General features: G+C 56.0%; 1 protein-coding gene across 1 annotated transcript; it reads left to right on the top strand.

The window, feature by feature from the left end:
- The first annotated feature begins 1,231 nt into the window (after positions 1–1,231).
- LRRC4B (leucine rich repeat containing 4B) lies at positions 1,232–25,379 on the top strand. Its single transcript, XM_068992499.1, has 2 exons — positions 1,232–1,528; positions 23,541–25,379. The coding sequence occupies exons 1-2, from the start codon at positions 1,232–1,234 to the stop codon at positions 25,377–25,379; spliced, it is 2,136 nt and encodes a 711-aa protein (XP_068848600.1).
- The last annotated feature ends 1,322 nt before the right edge of the window (positions 25,380–26,701 follow it).

Genomic DNA, 26,701 nt, shown 5'->3' with positions numbered 1-26,701 from the left:
GGAGGGCCGGGCGCCCCAGGGATAAACCCAAGACCACAGTCCCCTTCTGCCACTACCCAGCCAGCTCCAGGCTCCTCAGTGGCCTCATCCGTCAGTTGGGTATCCTCACAGCTTCCTCCCGAGGCTCCCAGGGAGCTTAAACAAGCGTGTGCAGAGTCTGGCGCAAGAAGGGGCTGACTCACAATTCCCAAATTATTGTTTTCAGTGCCACCGTCATGACTAGCCCATCTCCCTCTAGCCGGTCTCTCCTCCAATGGAGATGGGGGTGGGAGGACCTGACCCCACGCCGCCCCCTCCCCTCCCAGAGCTCCGGGTGGGAGTCCCCAGTCACCCAGCCCCTACCCCAGCAGCGGCTCAGCCTTATCCTGCGGCAGCCACTGGCACAGACCCACCAGCCGCCATCGTGGCCTCCAGCGCCTGCCACCCTGGGCCACCTCCTCCCCTGTCATCGCCGCCAGTCCCCTGCCTCCCCGAGGGCTTCCTCCCAGCTTCACCTGCCCACACCCGGCATTTCCCCGCTTGCCTTGTCTGGCACCTCACCTTCTCCTTCAAGGTCCCCCTTTGAGTCTAACTTCAATCTTTCCAGCTGCTGCCAGGAGGCGCAAGGGAGACAGGAGCCCCGTGTGTGATGGTGGGTGGGGTGTCCAGGTCCCTGGGAAACCTGGCCTCTGCAAGCACTCCCTGGAGGGAGAAGTGGGGTGAGGGGGCATCCAGAGGCACGTGCAGGTGGCAAGGGGACCTGGGTGGATGCCGAGTCAGGCGCCAGACCCCAGCTCTGACTTTCTCAGCTTGGCTCATCACCTTTTGTCTGTCACTTCTGTCTCGTCTCTCATTCCATCTCCACCTATCGATATCCCTTTGTGAAATCACACAAGGAAGCAAGTTTTTAACCTAGCTGCTGTCTCCACCTGTCGGCACATCCTCTCCCCCTAGACTCAGTTTTCTGTTCTGGGAAATGGGCATAAAGTCTTCCCAGCACGGAGATGGTGTGCTGAGGGCCAGCCCCCGCTGTCTGCCTCCCTCGGCCTGTTAGGCCCTCATCACCTGGGACCTGGGGTGGCCTCGCCCCCTTGGGTCCTGAGCCTTGGGTGGCAGCCGCAGCAGAGAGCTGTCTGGACTTGGGGGAGGAGCTGGGCTTCTGGAGGGGGAGGTCCCTTCCCTCACTGAGCCTCTTCTTCTCTCCCCCCACACCACAGCCCCCCGGCGCCCAGGCGGAGCATGAACATTGAGGATGGCGCGCGCCCGCGGCTCCCTGTGCCCCCCACTGCCGCCCGGTAGGATGTCCTGGCCCCATGGGGCCCTGCTGTTCCTCTGGCTCTTCTCCCCGCCTCTGGGGGCTGGCGGGGGCGGCATGGCCCTGACATCTGCTGCCGGAGGGGGCGCCCCGCCGGCCACCTCCTGCCCTGCGGCCTGCTCCTGCAGCAACCAGGCCAGTCGGGTAATCTGCACCAGGAGAGAGCTGGCGGAAGTCCCGGCCAGCATCCCCGTCAACACACGGTACCTGAACCTGCAGGAGAACGGCATTCAGGTGAGCCAGGCTGGCTGCCATTGTGGGGGCCCTGGGGCAGGGGCGCGGGTGGTGGCCAGGCGGCCGGTCCCTCCTACCTGACCCACCAGCTCTTCATGCCCATCCTTCCGTCCTCTGAGTACTTCTCAGACGCCGTCTGAGTGCATCTTCGTCCCTTGAGCCAAGGCTGTGTCTTGGGTTTTCTCAGCATGAGGCTCCTCCATATGTCTGGGCTGCGGCAGGACCACCTGCCTGCCTCCCACAGCACATTAGCCGCAGGTCGTGCTAGGGGTGACCCTTCGCTGAGGCTCCCCGTGCCGTCTGCACTGCTGCGCCCGCAGCCTGGGGCATTGGGCACATGATGCTGGGCCTCAGTTTCTCCATCTGGAAAATGGGGATGATGAGAGCTCTGCCCGCAGGGTGGGTGCGAGGGCGGCTGGACTTCATACTTGTCAAGAGTGTAGACTTGCTCTGGCATGGGTAGCGCTCATTCGCTTATGGTTTGGGTCTCCCGGCCCCACGGAGTCTTTACGAGAGCCAAGCGCTCCCAGGTGCTGGCTCATGCTGGAGCGGGGCAGGTGCTATCCAATTATTATTGTGGTTAAGATGGACTGCCCAGGATGCTTTGGGGGCAGAGCTGTGCTGTTTTGAAGCAGGGTGTCTCCTTCTCTGCTCTGTTGAGTCTGGGGCTGGATCATCCTTGGTTGGGGGGTCATCCTTGGTTGGGGGAAGTCATCCTTGATTGGGGGAGTCATCCTTGGTTGGGGGAGTCATCCTTGGTTGGAGGAGTCATCCTTGGTTGGGGGGTCATCCTTGGTTGGGGAGTATCATCCTTGGTTGAGGGGGGTCATCGTTGCTTGGAGGGGGGCGTCCTGTGGGCTATAGAATGTGGAGTGGCGTCCCTGAGCACCAGAAGCCAGTAGCATCCCACCTCCCCGTCCCACAGACATCCCTGGGGGATGGAGGGAATCCCCTTTGGTTGAGAGCCACAGCGCGGGAGGGATTGTGTGGGTGTTTTTTTTTTTTTTTGCCATGAGGCATGTGGGATCTCCTCACCCATGGAACAGACTGTACCTCCTGTATTGGAAGGCAAAGTCTTAACCCCTGGACCACCAGGGAAGCCCTGAGAACCACTGGGGTTGGCTGGTTTGTTTTCGGCTTTGCCCTGTGGCAGGGCAGGCAGGACCTTCCCCAACCAGGGGTCAAACCCGCGCCCCCTGCGTTGGGAGTACAGAGTCTTAACCCCTAGACCCTCCAGGAAGTTGGAGACCCTCTCTTAAAGGCCTTTGGTCAGTCCTCTGTCCCCATGCAGGCCTCTCCCATCCCAGCCCACAGAGCCATGAGACAAGAGGGGGCTGAGCTAAACATCTGCTCCCACTGAACCTCCTAGCCTGACCCCAGGATGGGGAGGGGTCAGGGACCCCCCCATCTGACCATGTGAGGACTGGGGCCCCGAGGGGACCTCTTGCTATGGCGGCGGGGTGGTCAGTGGCAAGAGAAATGCCAAAGGCCAGGCTGTTGCTTCCTGGGTGGCTGTGGTGATAAAAACCCCGAAGCCAGAGTTGGCCCATCACCCAGCCCCGCTCCCGCAGGACTGTATACCCCCCAGCGTGTTCGCCCAGCCCCGCTCCTGCAGGACTGTGCCCCCCCGCCCCCCGTCGCCCAGCCCCGCTCCCGCAGGACTGTGCCCCCCGCCTTTGCCCAGCCCCGCTCCCTCAGGACTGTGTCCCCCCGGGCTCCAGGCCGCCTCCCCAGCCGCCTCCCCCAAGAGGCTCCCTTTCCCGCCCCTGATCTTGGAGTCCAGCTTCAGTCTCACCGCTCTGTCCAGCTCTCTTTAAGTGGGTCCTCCATCCTCGCCCTTGTTCCCCCTGCCCCCTCGCCCTGTCCTCCGGCACCCCTGTGATGGCAGACTGATGCTGCCAGGCCCTTCCCTCTCCCTGAGCAGCTTCCACTCCAGGAGGGAAGGAAGGCATAGCCGAGTGATGGCAGGCTGGGGGAGCTGGGAACTGGGAGCCTGAAGTGGGGAGGTGAGCACGTCAGGGATCCTGTCTGTGATGCAGCTGCAGAGTGCACGCCACAGCGGCCTCCCCGTGGTGGGAGCAGACCGCTGTGGGGAGCTCGATGAAAAATTCCACCCCTCCAACAGCTGCTGAGGGCGTGTCCCCACCCAGGTGCCTCCACCTCCAGCCTGAACAGGGCACTGGCCTCGGACAGCCACCGAGCAGCACCAGTGCCCCAGCCCCGCCAGCTGCTAACTCCACACACCCAGCCCATCCTCCCAGGGGCCTCCACGCAGGCCTGGCGGTGCCCTCTGCCTGGTTGCTGTTCAGTTGCTGAGTCGTGTCTGACTCTCTGCAACCCCATGGACTGCAGCATGCCAGGCCTCCCTGGCCATCACCAGCTCCCGGAGCTTGCTCAAATTTATGTCCATGGAGGCGGTGATGCCATCCAACCATCTCATCCTCTGTCATCCCCTTCTCCTCCCGCCTTCAGTTTTTCCCAGCATCAGGGTCTTTTCCAGTGAGTCGGCTCTCCGCATCAGGTGGCCACAGTCTTGGAGCCCTCTGCCTAAAATGCTCCAAAACCCCCTGGTCTCTGGAAAGAGTCCAGGCTCTTGTGCAACAACCAGTCACTCTCCCAGCCCTGAGAGGCTGCTCAGGCCATCCCCTCGCCTGAACGTGCCTCTCTTTGGGCCCTGAGGTCCCCCAGGCGAGCCTTCCCTCTGGATCCACAGTCCCCCAACATCCCTGGCCTTCCCTCTTAATGCTTCCATCATTTACTATCACCTGGTCATCTTCCACGAAGGAGGCTGTAGTATAGGTACTTGGGACACATCAGTGAGCAAAACTGACAGCCAGGTGCGCCCTCCCAGCACCCGCATTCCAGGCCTCTGTCTAAAAGGAAATGTGCGTGCGTGCGAAGTCGCTTCAGGCATTTCCGATTCCTTGCAACACCATGGACTGCAGCCCACCAGGCTCCTCTGTCCATGGGATTCTCCAGGCACAAATACTGGAGTGGGTTGCCAAGCCTTCCTCCAAGAGATCTTTTCTTTTTTTCTTTTCTTTTTAATTTTTATTTTTACTTTATTTTACTTTACAATACTGTATTGGTTTAGGGGATCTTTTCAACCCAGGAATCAAACCCACATCTCTTACATCTCCTGCATTGGCAGGTGGTTTCTTTACCACTAGCACCACCTGGGAAGCCCAGGAGGAAATGTCCTTTGTGTTTAAGATGTTAAGGGCTGTGGGGAAGGAGGCTGGATGGGGGTGAGGGGTGGTGGCTGCAGCTTTGTAGGCACAGGGGTCAGGGCAGCCTCAAGGAGAAGGTGACATTTGAGCAAATGTTTGTTTTCAGGTGTTTTGTTTGGCTGAGCTGTAGGGCTTGTGGGATCTTAGTTCTCTGACCAGGGATGGAACCCGAGCCCCCTCCAGTGGAAGCGTGGTGTCCTAACCGCTGAACAGGCAAGGAGTTCCTTGAGTACATGTTTGGAGGAGGTGATGGTGGGAGCCTTGTGGGGGCGTTCTGGGCAGGGAGCAGCAGGTGCAAAGGCCCTGGGGTGGAGCCTGCCTGGTGTGTAGGAGGAACAGCCCGGAGACTGGCGTGGCCAGAGTGGAGTGGGCCACAAGGAGAGGGCGGGGGGGTGAGGACAGAGAGCGGACAAAGGGGTCTCGTGGTCACGGTGAGCGCTGGGCTCTTCTCTGCCGGAGACAGGAGCCAGGCGAGCCACTGAGCAGAGGACGTATGGGCCCTGACTTGGGTCTCTCTCTGGCCAAGGTGTGGGGACCCCAGAGGCAAGAGTGACGGCAGGCAGGCCTGTTCGGAGGCTGGTGCAGAGCTCAGGAGAGACAGGTTGGTGGCCCGGCACACTCCCGGACTGGTTGCGGTGGCGGTAGAGAGAAGCTGACAGATCCTGGGTCTGTTTGGAAGGTGGATACCACAGACTTTTTCAGCCAAGTGGATCCGGGAAAAGAGGGGGAGAGGACGACTCTGTCTGCTCATGGGTCTGTCACCCCCTCTCCCAGGCCACTGGCCAGCAAACCATGTAACCCACACCGCTGTCAGGTTATACATATGTGAATTTATTACAAAAGTCATGCAAACATCTACAGCACCCATGGGTCGCATATATTATAAAGCTTATACATAAACGGCTGCCGTTAAAGGATGATGTCCCTGTGTGCTCAGTCACGTCCAGCTCTTTTGTTACCCTAGCATGGACTGCAGCCCACCAGGCTCCTCTGTGCATGGGATTCTCCACGCAAGGATACTGGCTTGGGTTCCCATTTCCTTCCCCAGGGGATCTTCCCGACCCAGGGCTCGAACCCTCACCTCCTGCATTGGCAGGCGGATTCTTTACTGCAGAGCCACCTGAGAAGCCCATTAAAGGATGGCAAGCATGTCTTTTTATTTTTGGCTGAGCCATGTGTCATGTGGGATCTTAGTTCCCTGACCAGGGATTGAACCCACGCCCCCTGCAGCGGAAGCTTGGAGTCTTAACCACTGGACCACCAGGGAAGTCCCCAAGCATGGCAGGCATGTCTTGAAATCCTAACACTTTCGTGTCTCACCCCTGGAGGTTCTTGCACCCCCCTCTTTGAAGAGCACTAACCCCCCACCCCAAACCGCATGTTCCCTGAGGTCAGGGAATGTCCAGTTCACAAAAGCAGATGATTTGAAACATTTAGTAGAATCGTACACCCTCGGTGGACACAGGCAGATAGCAGGAGAAGTGAGGTCACTTTAGTTACCAAATAACTGTTTAATTATTCAGATTTTAAAAACTGAAATAACTCACCCTTAGTTCCACCACCTAGATATAAATAACTACTGTTTACATTTTGTTTTAAAGCCTTCCTGGCTCTTTTCTGTGCCTATGTAAATGTGATTTTAAATTATTTATTCTAGAATAAACACAAATTAATTTAGGAAAACTAGGAAAGATACCTAAATAAGAACACAGGGACAAAAGTCAGGTGTCATCCGACAACCACCGGTAACTCCTATTAACATGTGAATTCTTTTCATTCAGAGGCTCAGCACATGCACCTCTGTGCGCAGGACAGGTTCAGGTCTCTAAAGAGATACTGCTTTTATTTTTTAAAAGAAAAAATGGAATCACCCCATTTCATACTGCTTTGCAACTGACTTTTGGCACCTAGGAGTTTCACCATGAACATCTTTCTCCCTGATTCTGATACTTGTCTCTTGTACGTTTGTGTGTGGTCAGTCACGTCCGATTCTGTGACCCCGTGGACTGTAGCCCTCCCGGCCCCTCTGTCTATTACTTGTATTTTAACCACCACATTGGATTCCGATATGTGGGCATCGGGTTAACTCGTCCCTTCTTATTTCCAATGTTTTAACTGATGTAAGCAATACTGCAGTGAACATCCTCAGGGCTTGTTCTCTTTACCATTCTGGATTCTGCCTTGGGGATAAATCCCAGAAGCGAGATGGTCAGGTCGGAGGCTGTGACCTCCCCAAACACACATGCACACACCCGAGGCCTGGCCCCATAGAGGTGGCCGGGGTTGGGAGATTCAGGAGCCCCACCCCCTTGTCCGTGGTCACCTGCTTGTCATCTGGGCTCCCAGCCAGATGGTCACCTCCCTGAGGGCAGGGACTTCCCCGGCTCCCTTCTGCTTCCCCAGCACCCAGATCAGAGCCTGGCACACACTAGGGCTCAGCAGGTGTTTGTCTAAGGATAGAAGGCCAGCCCGAGGGGACCCTCTGTGAGCTGTAGCAAGCCAGTCCTACAGCCCCCCCCCCCCCAAGAACTGGGGGCAGCCCTCAGGTTCAATCACCCGTTCCCACTCGCCCCGGCCTGTGGTCCAGCGAGGGCGAGAACCACACCAGGAGCGTGGTGCCCGTGTAGCCGTGGGGACAGGGGCCAGGCCCTCGGAGATGCTTTCTAGGCAAAGCCCTAGGGACTCACCTTCCCTCAGCCCCGATGCCACTCAGGCTGGGCACATGCCCACCCTGGCTGGCTCAGGGCCACCTCTGCTCCCCCGGATCCTTTTCCGGGTAGAAGCCAGGCCTCTGAGCAGAGCTCAGCCAGCTCACCCCTTCCCAGCCCCGGCAGGGGGCGGCGGGGGGTCCTCCCTGGGACCCCTCCCTCAGTCACAGCCTCTGCCTCCTCTCCTCATCTCCTCTCTGCTCCCCTCCCCACCCCCACCAGAGCCGACCATCCGCATGTGTTTACTCTGGATCTTTCTGCTTGTGTGCGTTCTTGCAAAATGCTTATTGTTGCGTTGTGTGGATGCGTTGCTAATTTATGTAAATGAAGCTGCGTTATAGACGGCTTCTTTTGTCTCACTTTTTCACCAGGCCTGGGTTGTTAAGAGCATTCCACGTCGCTGTGTGTGTGTGTCTGTGTGTGTACACTTGGTTGCTTTAACTGCTGCAGAATTCCCTTGATGGGCGCCCCCACCAATCCCCCCAGCCCCCAGGAAGCTTCAAGCTGCCCCCACCACAAGCCCTCCCTCAGGAGCCCCTTGGGGGCTGTGGCGGGATCATGTCTTCGGAACGCACGCCAGGGGGATTAGGAGGACATGATGCATTCGACCTCACAAAGTACACTGACCCGCCCAGGCTTCTGGGGGCTGCCCTGGTCCCTCTGGGGGCCCACCATGAGGTCCTCTGGGCAACGTGTGTGGAGTCACTTGACTAGGAAATACGCTTCCATCCTAAGGAGACGCTCAGAGTTGTGCTGAAGGCTGTGTGGCCCAACAGCCAAAACACAGAAGCAGCCTGGGCTCCCGGTGATCAGACATCGGTTCAGTGAATCACTGAGCATCCTAATGACAGAACATCCACGCACCGATTTAAAATGGAGTTTCAGGGGCTTCCCTGGTGGCCCAGCGGTAAAGAATCCGCCTTGCAAGGCAGAGGACGTGGGTTTGATCCCTGTTTGGGGAACTAAGATCCCACGTGCCTTAGAGCAACTAAACGCCAAGCGTTGCAACTACTAAAGCCTGCCCGCTCCAGAGCCAGCACACAGCTGCATAGTCCGTGTGCCGTATCAAAAGATCCTTCATGCCCAACTAAGACCCAGTACAGCCAAATAAATTAATAAAAGTTTAAAATGGAGTATCGAAGACTATTGAAGGACACCGGGAAATGCTCAGAAGGTCATATTGAACTTTTCAAAGGATGCAAATAGTATGTCCAATGTGTCTTTAAAATTTAATTTAAAATTAAAACTAAATCCAGGGACCACCCAGATTAACAGTGCCTGTATTAACAGTGCCTGTTTTTTTTTAAATTTTTTGGCCACACTGCTGCTTGTGAGATCTCAGCTCCCCAAACAGGGTGCGGCCTTGGGCTCACAACTGTAAAAGCACTGAGTCTTAACCACTGGATCGCCAGGGAATCCCTTTAATTTCTTCTTGATGTCTTGTTCATTCTCTAAATTTTCTACAGTGAGGTTAATAATTTTTGTATCTGGGAAAAAAATGAACTTAAAAAATAACAAGTACAGGGCTTGTTTACGAATCCGCCTGCCCATGCAGGAGACTCGGGTTCGATCCCTGGTCCGGGAAGATCCCACACGCCTTGGAGCGACTAAGCCTGTGTGCCACAACTACGGAGCCTGTGCTCTAGAGCGCGGGAGCTGCACCTACTGAGCCCTCCTGCCTCGAGCCCAGGCTCCGCAACAAGAGAAGTCACCGCAAGGAGAAGCCCAAGCACCCCACCCGGAAAGTAGCTCCCACTCCCAGCAACTAGAGAAGAATCTACGCAGCAACCAAGACCCAGCAGAGCCCCAAATAAATACAGCTGTTAAAAACAAAAATAAGTACAAAATGTCACACGAGCCGAAGGAAAAAGTCTACACTGGGATTTGCTCACCTTTCCCTGGAGAAGGGAGAGAGGACTAGTTTGTGGAAGACTTGCCCTGACTCGTTTGTTCCTGTAACAGCAGGATTGCGCCCATGACGGGTGCGGGAGCAGGGGCACAGGCAGCTTGTCCCCCTGCTCGCCCAAGGCCACCCAAATCGCGGTGACCCCGATGGCTTGCCCCAGGAGCCGGCCTGGAAAAGCAAGGCCCTGCTGGCCAGTCTTTGGCTTCAAGAAAGTCAGTCTGTTGCAGAGAAGATCCCACCGTGGTGCGTGACTGAGGCGAGCACCAGAAATGGCTTTGCAGTTACGCGCCAGTTTGTGATTTTCTGGGTAGTCGAGTCCTCACCAGCATCAGGAAACACAGGGAGTGTTTGACTGGATGGACTTTTCCCAGCCAGAGCTCTTGAAGGAGGGGAATGGTGAGCAGAGCGGGTGCAGAAGGACCGTCTCTGGAGGTCAACAAGGACAGGCTGGTGGGACTCCCCACCCTGGGTCACTGGGGCAGGAAGGGACAGCCAGCCTCAGGGGCCACGCCCAGGCTCCCAGGACTGGATGCCTAACTCAACCTCCCCAGCTTCCATCCTGACTCCCATTTCTTCCTTACTTCCCTTGGAAGCGCCCCCCAGAACCCTGGGTCATCCTATCACCCCCCAGAACCCTGGATCACCCTGTCATCCCCCAGAACCCTGGGTCATCCCAGCGACCCCCAGAACCCTGGGTCACCCCAGTGCCCCCCAGAACCCTGGGCCATCCCGTCGCCCCCCAGAACCTATCCCGTCGCCCCCCAGAACCCTGGGTCTTCCCTTCAACCCCCAGGACCCTGGGTCATCCCAGTACCCCCCAGAACCCTGGGTCACCCCAGTGCCCCCAAGAACCCTGGGTCATCCCATCACCCCCATAACCCTGGGTCTTCCCATTACCCCCCAGGACCCTGGATCACCCCATCGCCCCCCAGAACCCTGGGTCTTCCCATCACCCCCCAGGACCCTGGGTCATCCCAGCGCCCCCCAGAACCCTGGGTCTTCCCATCACCCCCCAGGACCCTGGATCACCCCATCACCCCCCAGAACCCTGGGTCATCCCATCACCCCCCCAGAACCCTGGGTCTTCCCGTCACCCCCCAGAACCCTGGGTCTTCCCGTCACCCCCCAGAACCCTGGGTCTTCCCGTCACCCCCCAGGACCCTGGATCACCCCGTCGCCCCCCAGGACCCTGGATCACCCCGTCGCCCCCCAGAACCCTGGGTCTTCCCGTCACCCTCTCTGACACTTAGTTTCCGCATCTGTCAAGAAAGGACTCTGGAGGCCTTGGAAGTCAGGAAGACTCTTCCTGACTTATTTTCGTTTTGACATGTAACACACACACAAGAAGAACGCGGACGTGAATGTCCAGCTCAAAACGATCATCAGAAAGGGAAGGGCTGGGACTCCCTGCTGGTCCAGTAGCTAAGAATCTGCCTGCCAATGCAGGGGACACGGGTTCGATCCCTGGTCTAGGAAGATCCCACGTGCCTCCGGACAACTAAGCCCATGCACCCCAACTACTGGGCCTGAGCTCTGGAGCCCGGGGACCACAACTGCCGAGGCCCGGGTGCCCTAGAGCCTGTGGTCCCAAAAAGAGAAGCCCAAGTACCTGCATCGGAGAGGAATCGCCGCTCTCTGCAGCTAGAGAGAGCCCGCATGTAGTAATGGAGACCCAGTGCAGCCAAAAATAAATAGAAAAGTGGGAAAAAACGGCTCCTTGCTTCCACTGCATGGGGTGAGCGTTTGATCCCTGGTCGAGGAATGAAGATCCCTACGTGCTGTGTGGCGCAGCCAAAAAGTAAACGTTTTAAAAAGAGAGAGAGAAGGGCCACGTAAACACCACCAGGACGAGAAATGGAACATAAAGAACCTCTGGACCCTCCCCCAGAGTCCTCACTCTGGGCAGCTACCCTCCTGCACCTCTGGCTGCTTCTGCTCTGCCCACCTGCTGAGATGCATCCCTGGGGTTTCCTGTGGCCGTGGCTGCTCCCCTTTCCCTTCTGTATTGTTGGGTCACATTCTATCCATTGCAGATACCTCAGTTCCGCTTTGCATTTCTGTTGATGGGCATTTGGCCACACCAAGCAGCATGTGGGATCTTAGTTCCCCGACCAGGGATCGAACCCACGCCCCCTGCATTGGAAGTGCAGACTCTTAACCACTGGACCACCAGGGAAGTCCTGTTAATGGGCATTTGGATGGTCTCCAGGTTAGGGCTCTCACAGGCTTCCCTGCTGGCTCAGCAGGTAAAGTATCAGCCTGCCAATGCAGGAGTCACAAGAGGTATGGGTTCACTCCCTAGGTCGAGAAGATCCCTTGGAGGAGGGCATAGCAACCCACTCCTGTATTCCTGCCTGGAGAATCCCATGGACGGGGGAGCCTGGTGGGGTCCATGGGGTCGCACAGAGTCGGACACAGCTGAAGCCACTGAGCACACACGCAGAGTGAGAACTCTGCCTGCTTTTAAATTTCGTTTTCCCGAGTGGGAGGAGATGTGGGTGGAGCCCCTCCCCCATTTATCCCTTGAGAGTGGGCTGCCTGCCTTGGGCTGGGGTGGGAGGGGCGGCAAGGCTGCCTCAGACTCCGGTTTGTAGGTGAGTGGGCCCAGGAAATGATGCCACACGCCTCGGGCCTCACAGGGCAAGTCCTGTGCCAGTGAGCTGGTCTGCTTCTTTGAACATCGGGCGGCCCGGTGTTCCCTCTGGTATCCACCCTGATGGAGGCAGAATCCTTTAGGTCTTGGCCCCCACCCATCTCTCCCGTCTCCAGCCTCCTGCGTCCCGGGCAGGACACTGGCCCTTCCTGCTCCCTCCTAGCTCAGCACCTTCACGTGCGCTGTTCCCTTTTTCCGGAATGCTGTTCCACTCTGCCGCTCACTTGGGCAACCCTGGCACTTAGGATGGTGGGGGACTGTTGAGATTTGACTCACGAGTCCTCCGACACATTATGGAACCCAGTGGAGCCTCAGTTTTGTCATCAGCAAAATGGGGATAATGGTCCATCTTACAGCTGTCAAGAAATTCCATGTCTCTAACCTTTGGACCACCACGTACTGAGCACCACTGTGTGCCGTGTGGTCTTGGGGGCCCTGGACTCAGCGCCTCAGCAGGTCTGATGAGGGAAGAGCGCCTGGCGCCTAAGCACGCATGCCCACAGCCGATGAACAGTGTTGTGGTAGTTAGAGGTGAACAGCGAAGGGGGTCAGCCATACCTACACGTGTCCATTCTCCCCCAACCCCCCCCCCCGCCTCCCCTCCAGGCTCCCTGTGCTCTACAGGAGGTCCTTGTTCGACCCCAGAGCTTTACCCACCAGGCTGCAGGGTTGACCTGTAAGGATGGCTGGGCAGGGTCTGACTGAGCACAGTGGCTGTCCAGGGAGCCAACACGTGGACGTCAGGCGGTCTCCTCTCCCTCCCTGGCCTGAGCACCCCCTTCTGCCCCATGTAGCTGAGGACGGCCAGCCCAGGGAGCATGCTGAGAGGTTGGTTTCAGCCGCCCTCTCCCATGATGGTTCCTGGGGGACGGCAGGGGAGAGCTGCCCCGGCCCCCCTGGAGCCTCTCGGAGCCTGTTAGAGCGGTACCTGGTACGGCCTGGAACCTCTTATCAGGGACAAATTGGTTGGATCTGTGGGCGGTGCAGGAGCGGTGATGGAGAGGATGCTGCGTTCTGGGTGGCCCCTGGGCTGGGCCGTGTTGTCGTGATACATGTTTGTTCTCAGTCCTCAGGGCCCGTGTTCCCATGTTCCAGGGGGGACTCAGGTCCCAGAAGGCCGAGTCTTAGGCCTGGTGGGGCTCCGTGAGCAAGGTGGGAGCCCTCAGTGGTCCGCACGCTTGCCCAGCTCTGGCCACATCCTCGCAGTCAGACAAATCCCCACTGAAAATGGGAAGCATGAGTCCCTGACCTCAGAGAAGCAAGAAATATGAGGAGTCGTCATAAAAGCAGTGGGGACAGGAGAAAAGAAACAATTTTTAAAAAAATATCTGGGAATGTGGACTTCCCTGGCAGTCCAGTGGTTAAGACTCTGCGCTTCCGACACAGAGGGGTGCGAGTTCGATCCCTGGCTGAGAAACTAAGATCTCCCATGCCGTGGGGCAACTAGGCTCAAGTGCCCCAGCTCCTGAGCCCAAGTGCCTCAACTAAGACCCAACACAGCCCGAGGGGAAAAACAAAAAAAAGTGAACCTAAAATAATTAACGAGAAAAAAAAAACCCGGGAATGTTACTAAATTTTTGTTTCCAGTTCATTACGTTCAAAACCTATAAAAGCGATTTATCTTCATAGTGTTCAGATGAACAATTCGCCTCATGATTCTCCAACCACAGTTAAATTTTTAATAAGGGATTTCTTGACAGTTTATTTTGTTAAAAATCCCAACAGAACACGGTGTGTTTTTTTTTTTTTTTTCCCCCAACGTTAATAGCATTTATCTACCACTACTGAAGTGGAAAGTCCCCTAATTTATAGGCGAGGTTACAGGATGGAAGGAGCCGGGGAGAAGTCCCCAGCGGGGAGGGAGGTGGTCAGGGATGAGACCATGTTCCCAGGCCGGCCTGACTGCTTTTTGCATCCTTGACAGTTAGCACAGAGCCAGGCTCTTGGGTTGTAGGGGGAGGCGGGAGGGCTTGGCAGGATGTCAGCATTCCCTCGAGCCAGAGACATCAGGCTCGGAGAGCAGGGAGATTTGCCTGCTCCGAGAAGCCAGTCCCCACCTTGTCCATCCCACTGTGTGTCAGTGGACACAAGGGTGAGCGGCCCTTAGCATCAGAGAGGGTTTGGGGAGGGGTTTCAGATGGTGCTGGGTGAAGGGGCCGCAGGCCTGCCTCTCCCCTGCGGCCAGGGCACCTCCCAAGATCTGTTTACACCATCACCCCTTAAATGATCATTTGCATAATTAGTATGTTGGGTATCTCTGGTCCCCTTTCAAGGTCGGGCTCTGGGAAGTCAGCTGTGGCTGTGTCTTGTCCCTGCTGGATTCCCAGAGCCTGGCACAGTGCTTGACACCTAGCAGGCGCTCAAAGAGTATCTTCTGAATGAGCGAGTCAGCAGGTGGGTAACGTGAACAACGGATGGGCTCTGCGGCTCAGAGAAATGCGTTGGAACCCACAGAAGCCCAGCCCTCTCGGTTTAGGTGTGGGTGTGGTGGAGACCTGGTGTTTCAATTCAGGAGATGCAGACACTGAGTCTTTGTTCTGCTACTCTGGAGCTGCGAGACTGAGGGCAAATGACTTTACCTCGATAAACCTCCATGTCCTTAGCTGTAAACCACCAAATGTGCAGAGAGAAGGCAAGGGCATGTGGTTGGTCATCTCCATGTGACAAGATTTCCACAAGGATCAAAGCAGATCACAACCTCCGAGTGCTTAGCACAGGGTCTGCGAAATGCTAGGCACTCAACAAATACTAGTTTCTCCATTTGACTTGTCGGGAACCTGCCTTGGATGGTCCTTTGTTAGAGTCACAGACGGGATCAGCCTTGTATTCTCTGGAAGAAGAGGAGAGGAGTTGACTGGCTTTGATCTTTAGGTTGTTGTTCAGTCGCTCAGTTGTGTCTGACTCTTTGCACCCCATGGACTGCAGCACACCAGGCTTCCCTGTCTTTCACTATCTCTGGGAGTTTGCTCAAACTCATATCCACTGAATCGGTGATGCCGTCCAACCATCTCATCCTCTGTTGTCCCCTTCTCCTGCCTTCAATCTTTCCCAGCATCAGGGTCTTTTCCAATGAGTTGGGTCTTCCCATCAGGTGGCCACAGTATTGGAGCTTCAGCTTCAGCATCAGTCCTTGCAATGAATATTCAGGGTCGATTTCCTTTAGGATGGACTGGTTTGCTCTCCTTGCTGTCCAAGGGACTCTCAAGGGTCTTTCTCTAGCACCACAATTTGAAGGCATCAATTCTTCAACGCTCAGCCTTCTTTATGGTCTAACTCCCACATCCATTCATGACTACAGGAAAAACCATAGCTTTGACTCACAGCTGGATGCTCTCCAAATAAGCCTTGTCCATTCTAAGCCTTGACTAAGCCTTGAACGGGGTACAGAGAAGGCAGAAATGATTCAGATGAAGTCTACTCATGAAGACTCACAGCTCAGGCAAGGAGACATACACACTGAGCCAGCACGATAAGGGTCTGCTCAGAGAATGCCTGTGACGAGTCAGTGAGCACCAGCCAAAGAGAGACTCCTGGCAGAAGGCGATTGGAATGTTCCAGGGAACTAGAAGCCCAGGTGGCATTAATGGTAAAGAACCTGCCTGCCAGTGCAGCAGACGTAAGAGACATAGGTTCGATCCCTAGGTTGGGAAGATCCCCTGGAGGAGGGCATGGCAACCCACTGCAGTATTCTTGCCTGGAGAATCCCACGGACAGAGGAGCCTGGCGGGCTGCAGTCCTTGGGGTCGCCTAGAGTAGGACACGACTGAAGCAACTGAGCAGCGGTGGCAGGCATTCCAGGCGGAGGGCACAGCCTGTGTGAAGGCAAAGAGGCTGGGCAAAGCATGGTGAGCATATAGAACCCCGCATGTTTCCCTGTGGCCAGAGCAGGGGGCGGGCAGTGCGGCAGGTCCAGAGCCTCTGATATCAGGCAGAGGGTCACAGGGAGCCGTGGGAGGGCTGTGAGCAGGGATGTGGCAGGATCTGAACTGCACTTTAGACAGTTCTGGCAGCTGATGTAGAGAAAACGGCCGGGGAAGAAGCCAGAAGCCCAGAGGTACGACAGTTGTTAACGGTCATCATCAGCCTCATCAACAATTTAAAAATATGTATTACTGCCTGCTTGCCGTGTCCTGGGCACTCAGTATCTTGTCCGAGCCTCACCACGCTGCAGGACCTGCAAGGAAAATGGTTTCAGAGACGCACTGGCCACCTGGCCAAGCGCGCACCGCTGGTCAGCAGCAAAGCTGAGATTCGAACCCAGCCAGCGCTGACTCCCACCCACAGCCCCCACCCTCAACGAGGGTGCTCCCCAGTCACCCTGCAGAGAGGAGGAGGGAGAAAAGACTGGAATCCAGTTACAAATAAAGGGACTCACTATTTAAAGCAAGCCTACAGTGCCTCCTCAGTAAACCCGGGCTTCGCTTCTCTGCTACTCCCCCGGCCTGTGGCCTGCTTATTCCTGAGTGCATCATTAAAGGGGCTGCCAGGAAGATCCCCCCAGCCCTGCCTGGGGAGTGCCCCTGCAGCTCCTGTCACACACCCCCTTCCCAGCACGAAGGGGACAAAGCATGTGGACCAGGAGCAGCCACAGCCCTGGGCGGAGCCGGACGCACCTTTTGGATGTGGTGTGGTTTCAGTTGCTTTGTGCAGAGAGCCAGGGAGACCTGGGCACACCTACCAGCTGTGGGCTTCCCCCAGGCCCGGTGAGCAGCCCTGCTGACTCACTCGACCTTGCTGCGCTAACAGCACCGGCCCCACCAGGCTGGGCAGGACAAGCTGGGCTGGCGGTTGGGGATGCCCAGCCCAGAGCCTGGCACTCATCGCTGCAGCTCAGATGCTGCCTGCGGGTGCCAAGCCTTGTGCCGAGCGAATCTCGCCGAGCACCTGGTGTCCTCCAGCCGGCTCTGCAGGCCTGGTGTTGAAGGTGCCCTTCCATGGAGGACGGTCCTCCTCCATTTGCTCCTTCAGAATTGCCCTATCCTGGCTCAATAAGTAGGCAAAGGATGGATGAATGAATGAGAGACATTTGGGTTCAAGAGGGTGGACCAGAAAGAGGGCTGTTAATGTGGAAGAATTGATGGTTTCGAACTGTGGTGCTGGAGGAGACACTGGAGAGTCCCTTGGACTGCAAGGAGATCATACCAGTCCATCCTAAAGGAAACCAACCCTGAATACTCATTGGAAGGACTGATGCTGAAGCTGAAGCTCCAATCCTTTGGCCACCTGATGCCAAGAGCTGACTCACTAGAAAAAAACCCTGTTGCTGGGAAAGATTGACGGCAAGTGGAGAAGGGGACAAGAGAGGATGAGATGGTTGGATGGCATCACCGATTCAATGGACATGAACTTGAGTGAACTCCGGGAGATGGTGAGGAACAGGGAGGCCTGGCGTGCTGCAGTCCATGGGGTCACAGAGTCAGACACGACTGAGTGACTGAACAAGAAGAACAGGAGGGTCACTTCAGTTCAGTCGCTCAGTAGTGTACAACTCTTTGTGACCTCATGGACTGTAGCTCAAGAGGGTGGGCGGGAGTTTTCCAGGTGGATGAAAAGGGTAGGGCATTCTGAGCAGGCTAAGAGTGTATGCAAAGGTGGAGTGCCTGTGAGATAGTTCTAGAAGTTGATACTGGCTGAAATGCAGCTGGAGTGATGGCTGCAGGTGAGGGGGCCAAGCCAGGCTTCCAAGGCAGGCTGAATCTCCCCGGAGGGCACTGGGGAGCCATGGAGGGCTCTAGAGGAAGGCAGAGGCCAGGTCAGCTCCAGGTGTGGCAAGGCCCTGCAGATGGACTCAAGGGGAAGAGATTGGAGGCTGGGAAGGTTGAGACATAAGCTGGGCCATGGGAACAGAGGAGGCGTGAGACATTCAAAAGGGACAGAACGGGCTGGCTTGCTGGCCGACCAGCCCTAACATGGGGAGGCTGTGGACAGTGCAGGGTGCAAAGCTACATTCCTGCTTTTGACTGGGAAGGCGGGCTGGAGGGGCCCTGCTGAGAACGGGGACCCTGGAAGGAGTGGGGCAGGGTGGGGCACATGGACGGATTTGCTGGGAACTAGGGAGGACCACAGGGCATTGTGTGACTCAGACAGGGTGAGGGGGCAATGGGGCAGCTCCCAGAAATTCTTTTCATTTATTAATTGGTTGGTTTGGTTGGCTGCACCTGGTCTTAGCTTCGGCACGCGAACTCTTAGTTACAGCGTGAGGGATCTAGTTCCCTGAGCAGGGATGGAACCCGGCCCCCTGCACCGGAAGCATGGAGTCTTAGCCACTGGACCACCAGGGAAGGCCCTCCCAGGGGATCTTGCCGGCACCTAGGCCAGCAACCCGTGTTCTCAGCTTCTCAGTCTAAACCCTCAAGTCTGACCTTTGAAGAGTCCACCTCATTCTCTGCCTGGTGATTAGTAATGACTGCATATTACTGTTATTATTATTGTTGCTGTTAATAGAAACAGCGACTAAAAGGCCTGCTTGGGGCTTTGCCAGCGTTTCCCAGGGCGATGAGGAAAGGCAGCCTGTGAGAAGGGTTCTGTGGCTATTATATTTGGGAAACTCAGAGTCTTTGAGCAAAGCAAAGGGCCGGCCAGTTTGATCGGGAAAGCTTTTTGTCATGCTGCTGTTTTGAAGCTCGCGGGATGAGCGGGCGAGAGAACACACTGGGCTCTTTCTGGGGTCGCTTAGGGAAGGAAACCCAGGCTCCCGCGGCCCACGCAGCAGGGCTGGGGCTCCAGGGCCCCCAAGAGCTGCCAGGCCAAGGCTTTCGGGCCCCCCTTCTTCTCAGCCCCAACTGCAGGCACAGACCTGGTGGGCTGCAGGGTCCCCAGGCCAGTCCTCCCTAGCTGAGTCCAGGTCTAAAGGTGAGCCTGTTCACTGCAGGAATTGAGACGAGGCAGGAGCATACACAGGAAGAGGAAAAACTGACCTTGTCAATTCCATCACCGAAAGCAGGCGTAGCTCCAGGAAGAGATTCCAGGTGGGCACGGAAGTCAGGTTTCAGAAGCATATTTATGACGTGGGGAAGGCTCACAATATCCTATTATTGAGGGGAAAGGCAGGAACCGGCTGCTAAGGGCGTGGCCTGTCAAACACACATCAGACCACAAAGACTTAGTGTGGAAAGAGTGTAAAATAGGGGCTTCCCTGGTGGGTCAGTGGTAAAAGACGCCAGCTGCCAATGCTGGAGACACAAGTTCGATCCCTGGTCCCGGAAGATCCCACATGCAGCGGAACAGCTAAGCCCGTGGGCCACAACCATTGAGCCCGTGACCTAGAGCCTGTGCTCAACACCAGGAGACGCTACCACAATGAGAAGCTGGAGCATCGCAACTAGAGAGTAGCCCCCACTTTCTGCAACTAGAGAAAAAGCCCACGTAGCAATGAAGACCTAGCTCAGTAAAAATAAATTTTAAAAAAAGATTGTAAAATATCTCATGTGTAAGTTCTCCCCTGGATTACATGTTGAAATTATAATGTTGCTGTTCAGTCACCAGTGAGTGTACGAAAGTTGCTCAGTCGTGTCCAACTCTTTGCGACCCCATGGACTATACAGTCCATGGAATTCTCCAGGCCACAATACTGGAGTGGGTGGCCATTCCCTTCTCCAGAGGATCTTCCCAACCCAGGGATCGAACCCAGGTCTCCCACATTGCAGGCAGATTCTTTACCAGCTGAGCTACCAGGGAATCCAGTTCAGTTGCTAAGTCGTGTCCGTCCGACTCTTTGCGACCCCATGGACTGTAGCACGCCAGGCTTCCCTGTCCTTCACTGTCTCCCAGAGTTTGCTCAAACTCATGTCCATTGAGTCAGTGATGCCATCCAACCATCTCATCCTCTGTTGTCCCCTTCTATCTTGGAATTATCAAGCTAATCAATCACTAAAATTGATTTCATCTGTCTTGGGTTTGTGGTTTTATTTTTTAATGCAGCCTCTAGGAAATTGATGATTAAACACGTAGCGGGCATCATGTTTCTGTTGGGTCAAGCCAGCAGGAATGGTGGTTCTTGTTTTACGATGATAACTGCACCAGGAGTAACATTGTTCCTTATACTGGGGTGCCTCCCAGCTTAGAGTCTCTTTTTTTAAGTTTTTAAAGTGTTCTTCTACTTATAAGTAATTTTTCTTCATTAAAGAGAAAGCGTAACTTAAGAGAAATAACTTAAGCCCATAAGCCCCAGATGCTGGAGTTCACCACCAAGAAGTGGCTAGGGCATGTCCTTGCAGCCTTTTCTTGCTGTGTATATGCACACACCCAGTTCCTTGGCTGATTTTTTTTTTTTCAAGTTCTATGAAGTCATCAGCACACTCTGCTGTTTAGGGTTCTCCATTATCCCTTTAATATTCAAATGCAAGCATCTCCATGGCATAACTAGGCTGCAGAAAAGCTGTCTGATGGCTGCGCGGTCTCGCGTGCCTTGGTGTAAGCAGCACGGTGATTGATGAGGAGAATCTGGTAAGATTAGATTCTGTGTCCCAAGCCCAGCCCGGCGCTGCCCCTTCGGTGGTCCATCAACCTCCACCCTGACAGGTGGCAGCCGAGCGCAAGGGTGAAGAGCTGGGACTCTGGAGCCAGACAACCTCGGTCGGATCCCAGATCTGCCAGCCCCTCCTGGGCGTCCCTGGGCCAGTCACTGCGTCTCTCTGCGCTTCCATTTCCTCCCGCTTTGTCCTTGTTCTGTCACTCAGTCGTTCCCACTCTCTGCTACGCTGCTGACTGCGGCACATCAGGCCTCCCTGTCCCTCACCAGCTCCTGGAGCCTGCTCAAACTCACATCCATCGATTCGGTGATGCCACCCAACCATCTCATCCTCTGTCGTCCCCCTCTCCTCCTGCCTTCAATCTTTCCCAGCGTTGGGGTCTTTTCCGATGAGTCAGTTCTTCGCATCAGGTGGCCAAAGTATTGGAGCTTCAGCTTCAGCATCAATCCTTCCAATGAATATTCAGTATTGATTTCCTTTAGGATTGACTGGTTTGATCTCCTTGGAGTCCAAGGGACTCTCAAGAGTCTTCTCCAACACCACAGTTTGAAAGCATCAATTATTCAGCACTCAGCCTTCTTTAGGGTCCAACTCTCACATCTGTTCATGACTACTGGAAAAAATCCATAGCTTTGACTACAGGAAATTTTGTGGGCAAAGTGATGTCTGCTTTTGAATACGCTGTCTAGGTTAATCATAGCTTTCTTCCAATGAGCAAGCATCCTTTAATTTTATGGCTGCCAGTCACTGTCCACAGTGATTTTGGAGCCCAAGAAAAGAAAATTTGTCACTGTTGCCACTTTTTCCTCATCTATTTGCCATAAAGTGATGGGACTGGATGCCATGATCTTAGTTTTTTGCATGTTGAGTTTTAAGCCAGCTTTCCCACTCTCCTCTTTCACCCTCATCTTCCCACTTGGATGGAGATAATTCATAACCCCCCGTGTGACACCCTCGAGGCTGAATGTGTTTGGCCATCTGATATTAGAAAGGTATTCATATATAGCATATAGGTTTACAGCACCCCCAACAATCTCATACTTCTTAATTCTGGAATGTTTCTAGAGTGGAATGTTTGACTAGTCCCAAGAAGGGGATCAATAAAAGCTTTAAACAGCTTCACATGAGTTCTGATCAGGTTTTGCCACCAAATGGGGTTTGGTGCCAAAGTTAATTGAGAAACCTGGCTTTTGGAGCTCTATGGATTTCATAGTTGCTCTATGGATTTCAGGGCGATTTGTTGGATTAACTGAGCTGTTGGCTGTAAAGCATTTAGAATAGCTTCTGGCACCCAAGAAGTATCCGAGGCATGTTAGCTGCTGGCATAGCTTTTTAAAAAATCTTTTGGCCATGCCATGCATTGCATGGAATCTAGTCCCCCAGCCGGAGACTGAACCCATGCCCCCTGCGAGGGCAGCACAGAGTCAACAGCTGGGCCACTAGGGAAGTCCCTAACTTTTTTTGATTTTTTTTTTTTTTTTGGCCATGCCACAAAGCTTGTGAAATTTTAGTTCCTTGACCAGGGACCAAACTGGAGCCCTTGGCAGTGAGAGCTTGGAGTTCTAATCACTGGACCACCAGGGGATTTCCTATATTTAATCTTTTTGATTAAATACTTTATATGGGATAAAATGCCTCCCATGTTACAGGTGGGCTTCCCTGGTAGCTAAGCTGGTAAAGAATCCGCCTGCAATGCTGGAGACCTGGGTTCAATCCCTGGGTAGGGAAGATCCCGTGGGGAAGGAAAGGGCAACCCACTCCAGTACTCTTGCCTGGAAAATTCCATGGACAGAGGAGCCTGGTAGGCTACAGTCCATGGGGTCACAAAGAGTCGGACATGACTGAGCGACTTCACTATGTTATGGGTACAGTTTCAGAACTTTTGACAGTTGCATTCACCTTTGTAGCCACCACCCCAACTAGGGACATTTCTATCAGCCCAGGAATCCGGTTCCCTCGTGGCCCTTGGCAGACTGTCCTCCCCCTGCCCCGGAATGTACACACACACGTGGAATGGACAGGGTTCTGTGGCACATGCTCCTTTGGGTCTGGCTGCTTTCACCCAACCTGATGCCCATGAGATCCATCCAAGTTCTTGTGTCCAAAGTTTGTTCTTTGTCCTTGCTGAGCCATCATGTCCCATCCTGCAGACACAGAGCGTGGCTCCATCACCAGCTGATGGGCCCTGGTTCATTTCCAGCTTGGGCTGCAATGAACACAGATGCTGTGAGCGCCCATCACAGGCTTCTGGATGGACATCTGCTGTCCTTTCTCATGGGGAAATACTTGGGAACTGGAGGGGCCAGGTCCCAGGTAACTAACTCTCCATTTCACTTTATAAGAAAAAAGCCTCAAACTACTTTCCCCAGTGACCTCATGGTCTTACAGCAAAGATGGAGACGTGGGGAGTCATCGCCTGCGCCAGCACTCGGAGCTCTTTGATCCAGACGTAGAGAACAGGCTCCTGGTTGCCAGCGGGGAGGGGATGGGTTGGGAGTTTGGGATTAGAAGATGCAAATGGTTATATATAGAATGGATAAACAGTGTTTTACTGTATAGCACAGGGAACTATATTCAATATCTTGTGATAAACCATCATGGAAAAGAATAGAAAAAGAATGTGTGTTGTATATATATGTATATATTTTTTCATATATATGAATATATACATGTATTTTTCATGTATATATAACTGAATCACTTTGGTTTACAACAGAAATAAACCAACCATGAAAAGTGTTAGTCATTCAGGGTGTTTGACTCTCTGCAACCCCCTGGACTATATAGCCGGCCAGCCTTCTCTGCCCATGGGCTTCTCCAGGCAAGAAAACTGGAGTGGGTTGCCATGCCCTTCTCCAGGGGATCTTCCCAACCTGGGGATCCAACCCAGGTCTCCAGCATTACAGGCAGATTCTTTACTGTCTGAGCCACCAAGGAAGCCCAAACCAACCATACTTCAATAAAATAATTTTTTTAAAAAATCCTCTGTGGTCCACCCGGTTAGTGTCAGTATCACCGATGGTGTTTCCCCTCCCCCACCTCAGGTGATCCGGACAGACACGTTCAAGCACCTTCGGCACCTGGAGATCCTACAGCTGAGCAAGAACCTGGTGCGCAAGATCGAGGTGGGCGCCTTCAACGGGCTGCCCAGCCTCAACACCCTGGAACTGTTTGACAACCGGCTGACGACGGTGCCCACGCAGGCCTTCGAGTACCTGTCCAAGCTGCGCGAGCTCTGGCTGCGGAACAACCCCATCGAGAGCATCCCGTCGTACGCCTTCAACCGCGTGCCCTCGCTCCGCCGCCTCGACCTGGGCGAGCTCAAGCGGCTGGAGTACATCTCGGAGGCGGCCTTCGAGGGCCTGGTGAACCTGCGCTACCTCAACCTGGGCATGTGCAACCTCAAGGACATCCCCAACCTGACGGCCCTGGTGCGCCTGGAGGAGCTGGAGCTGTCCGGCAACCGGCTGGACCTCATCCGCCCGGGCTCCTTCCAGGGCCTGACCAGCCTGCGCAAGCTGTGGCTGATGCACGCCCAGGTGGCCACCATCGAGCGCAACGCCTTCGACGACCTCAAGTCGCTGGAGGAGCTCAACCTGTCCCACAACAACCTGATGTCGCTGCCCCACGACCTCTTCACGCCCCTGCACCGCCTGGAGCGCGTCCACCTCAACCACAACCCCTGGCACTGCAACTGCGACGTGCTGTGGCTCAGCTGGTGGCTCAAGGAGACGGTGCCCAGCAACACGACATGCTGTGCGCGCTGCCACGCGCCCGCCGGCCTCAAAGGGCGCTACATTGGCGAGCTGGACCAGTCGCACTTCACCTGCTACGCGCCGGTCATCGTGGAGCCGCCCACGGACCTCAACGTCACCGAGGGCATGGCCGCCGAGCTCAAGTGCCGCACGGGCACGTCCATGACCTCCGTCAACTGGCTGACGCCCAACGGCACCCTCATGACGCACGGCTCGTACCGCGTGCGCATCTCCGTCCTCCACGACGGCACGCTCAACTTCACCAACGTCACTGTGCAGGACACGGGCCAGTACACCTGCATGGTGACGAACTCGGCCGGCAACACCACGGCCTCGGCCACGCTCAACGTCTCGGCCGTGGACCCCGTGGCGGCTGGAAGTGCCGGCGGCGCGGGCGGCGGCGCTGGGGGCGGCCCCGGAGGCGGGGGCGGCGGCTACACCTACTTCACCACCGTGACGGTGGAGACCCTGGAGACGCAGCCCGGAGAGGAGGCCCTGCAGCCGCGCGGGACCGAGAAGGAGCCGCCGGGGCCCACGACGGACGGCGTCTGGGGCGGGGGCAGGCCCGGGGAGGGGGCAGGCCAGGCCTCCTCGTCCACCACGGCGCCCGCCCCCCGCTCCTCGCGGCCCACGGAGAAGGCGTTCACCGTGCCCATCACGGACGTGACGGAGAACGCCCTCAAGGACCTGGATGACGTCATGAAGACCACCAAGATCATCATCGGCTGCTTCGTGGCCATCACGTTCATGGCCGCCGTGATGCTCGTGGCCTTCTACAAGCTGCGCAGGCAGCACCAGCTGCACAAGCACCACGGGCCCACGCGCACGGTGGAGATCATCAACGTGGAGGACGAGCTGCCCGCCGCCTCCGCCGTGTCCGTGGCCGCCGCCGCCGCCGTGGCGGGCGGGGGCGGCGTGGGCGGGGACAGCCACCTGGCCCTGCCCGCGCTGGAGCGCGACCACCTCAACCACCACCACTACGTGGCGGCCGCCTTCAAGGCGCATTACAGCAGCAACCCCAGCGGCGGGGGCTGCGGGGGCAAGGGCCCGCCCGGCCTCAACTCCATCCACGAACCTCTGCTCTTCAAGAGCGGCTCCAAGGAGAACGTGCAAGAGACGCAGATCTGAAGCCGGGGTGGGGGGGTGGGGGGGGTGGGGGAGTGGGCCCCCCCCCAGGGGGGAGGGGCTGGGGCCGGACCGGGACCCTCCCCACAGCCCCAGCCCCGCACAGGGGAGGTTGGGGCAGGCAGCTCAAGGCCCCCACCCGCGTCCGGACCCCAGGGCGGCTCTCCAAGCGAGGACAGGGTGGGGCCCCGGGAATGGAGCCCCCCAGCGGTTCCGGGCCTCGCCCCCCTCCCTGGCGATGGGAGGGGAAGCAGGAGGAGAGTGGCCGGAAGCCTCCGCCTTTCCTCCTCGCTCTCCGCCCTCCGCCTTCCAGGGGAGAGAGGAGCTTTTTTGAAGGGCGTCCGCCCCCCTCGTCCCCAACAGCCCTCCTTTTACGGTTCATTTTTTGCAGTTTGACGCCTGTCCCCGACCCCCACGCCCGCCCTATCGTACCCCTAACCCCCTGGAAACTGAAGAGACAGCCACGCGGTCAGAGCCTCCGGACACCCCGGCCCTGCCCTGGGGGAGTCCACTCCCAGCCCCTGGCCCCCAGTGGGCCGGGGATGGGGCGGCGTCAGCCCGCCCGCCACCGTTGTCCCCAACCTTCTCCTGCCCCACAGACTCTTTTGATACTGAAGGGAGGTTTGCGTCAACGACTACCTGCTCTGTAATTACTTTAAAAAAAAAAAAAAAAAACACGGAAAAAGTAAAAAAAAAATTTTTTTTTTGGTCATGGAAACATGGAGAAGAGAGAAAAAAGGGAACGTGGGTGGGCAGCTGAATGAGAAGAGGAAAACTCCAGGCCCCATTGGGAAGGTCACTGGGGAGCTGGCGCCTCCAGGCGCTCTTAGACCCTTGCCCTTTCACCCCTGCGGCCCCAGAGAAGGGCTGGGCCGCCCAGCGCACCTGGCATCGTGCTTAATCTCTTTGCCCCTCTTAGGAGGCATGTTCTGGGGTCCTCTCCCCTCACCTCCCACCTCACAACAGGAATCCAGGGGTGTTGTTTCTTGGGGCTGCCCTTTCAAGGTACCACAGCCACAGCAATTTAGTGTCTCAGTTCGGAGTCCAAAGTCAAGGTAGGGGCAGAGCCGTGCTCCCTCGTAGGGAAGGGTCCTTCTCCGCCCCTTCTGGCTTCTGGTGGCCCCAGATGCTCCTTGACTGGTGGCAGTGTCACCCCAGTCTCCACAGGCCGTTCTTCCCATTTCTCCACGTCACCTTTCCTCTGCATCTGTGCTCAACTCCCTGCCTTCTATGGGGTGCTTGTTGTTTAGTCCCTATGTCATGTCCAACTCGTGACCCCATGGACTGTAGCCCTCCAGGCTCCTCTGTCCGTGGGAATTCCCAGG

This window comes from Capricornis sumatraensis, chromosome 20, assembly GCF_032405125.1.
Source record: "Capricornis sumatraensis isolate serow.1 chromosome 20, serow.2, whole genome shotgun sequence".
NCBI lineage: Eukaryota > Metazoa > Chordata > Mammalia > Artiodactyla > Bovidae > Capricornis > Capricornis sumatraensis.
The sequence above is the reverse complement of the archived record's forward strand: the minus strand, read 5'-3'. Positions and strand labels throughout refer to the sequence as shown.

Coding starts and splice junctions, on each gene's coding strand:
- LRRC4B (XM_068992499.1), top strand. CDS start 1,232: ATGGCGCGCGCCCGCGGCTCCCTGTGCCCCCCACTGCCGCCCGGTAGG. Junction 1,529..23,540: donor TGCAGGAGAACGGCATTCAG/GTGAGCCAGGCT, acceptor CCCCCACCTCAG/GTGATCCGGACAGACACGTT.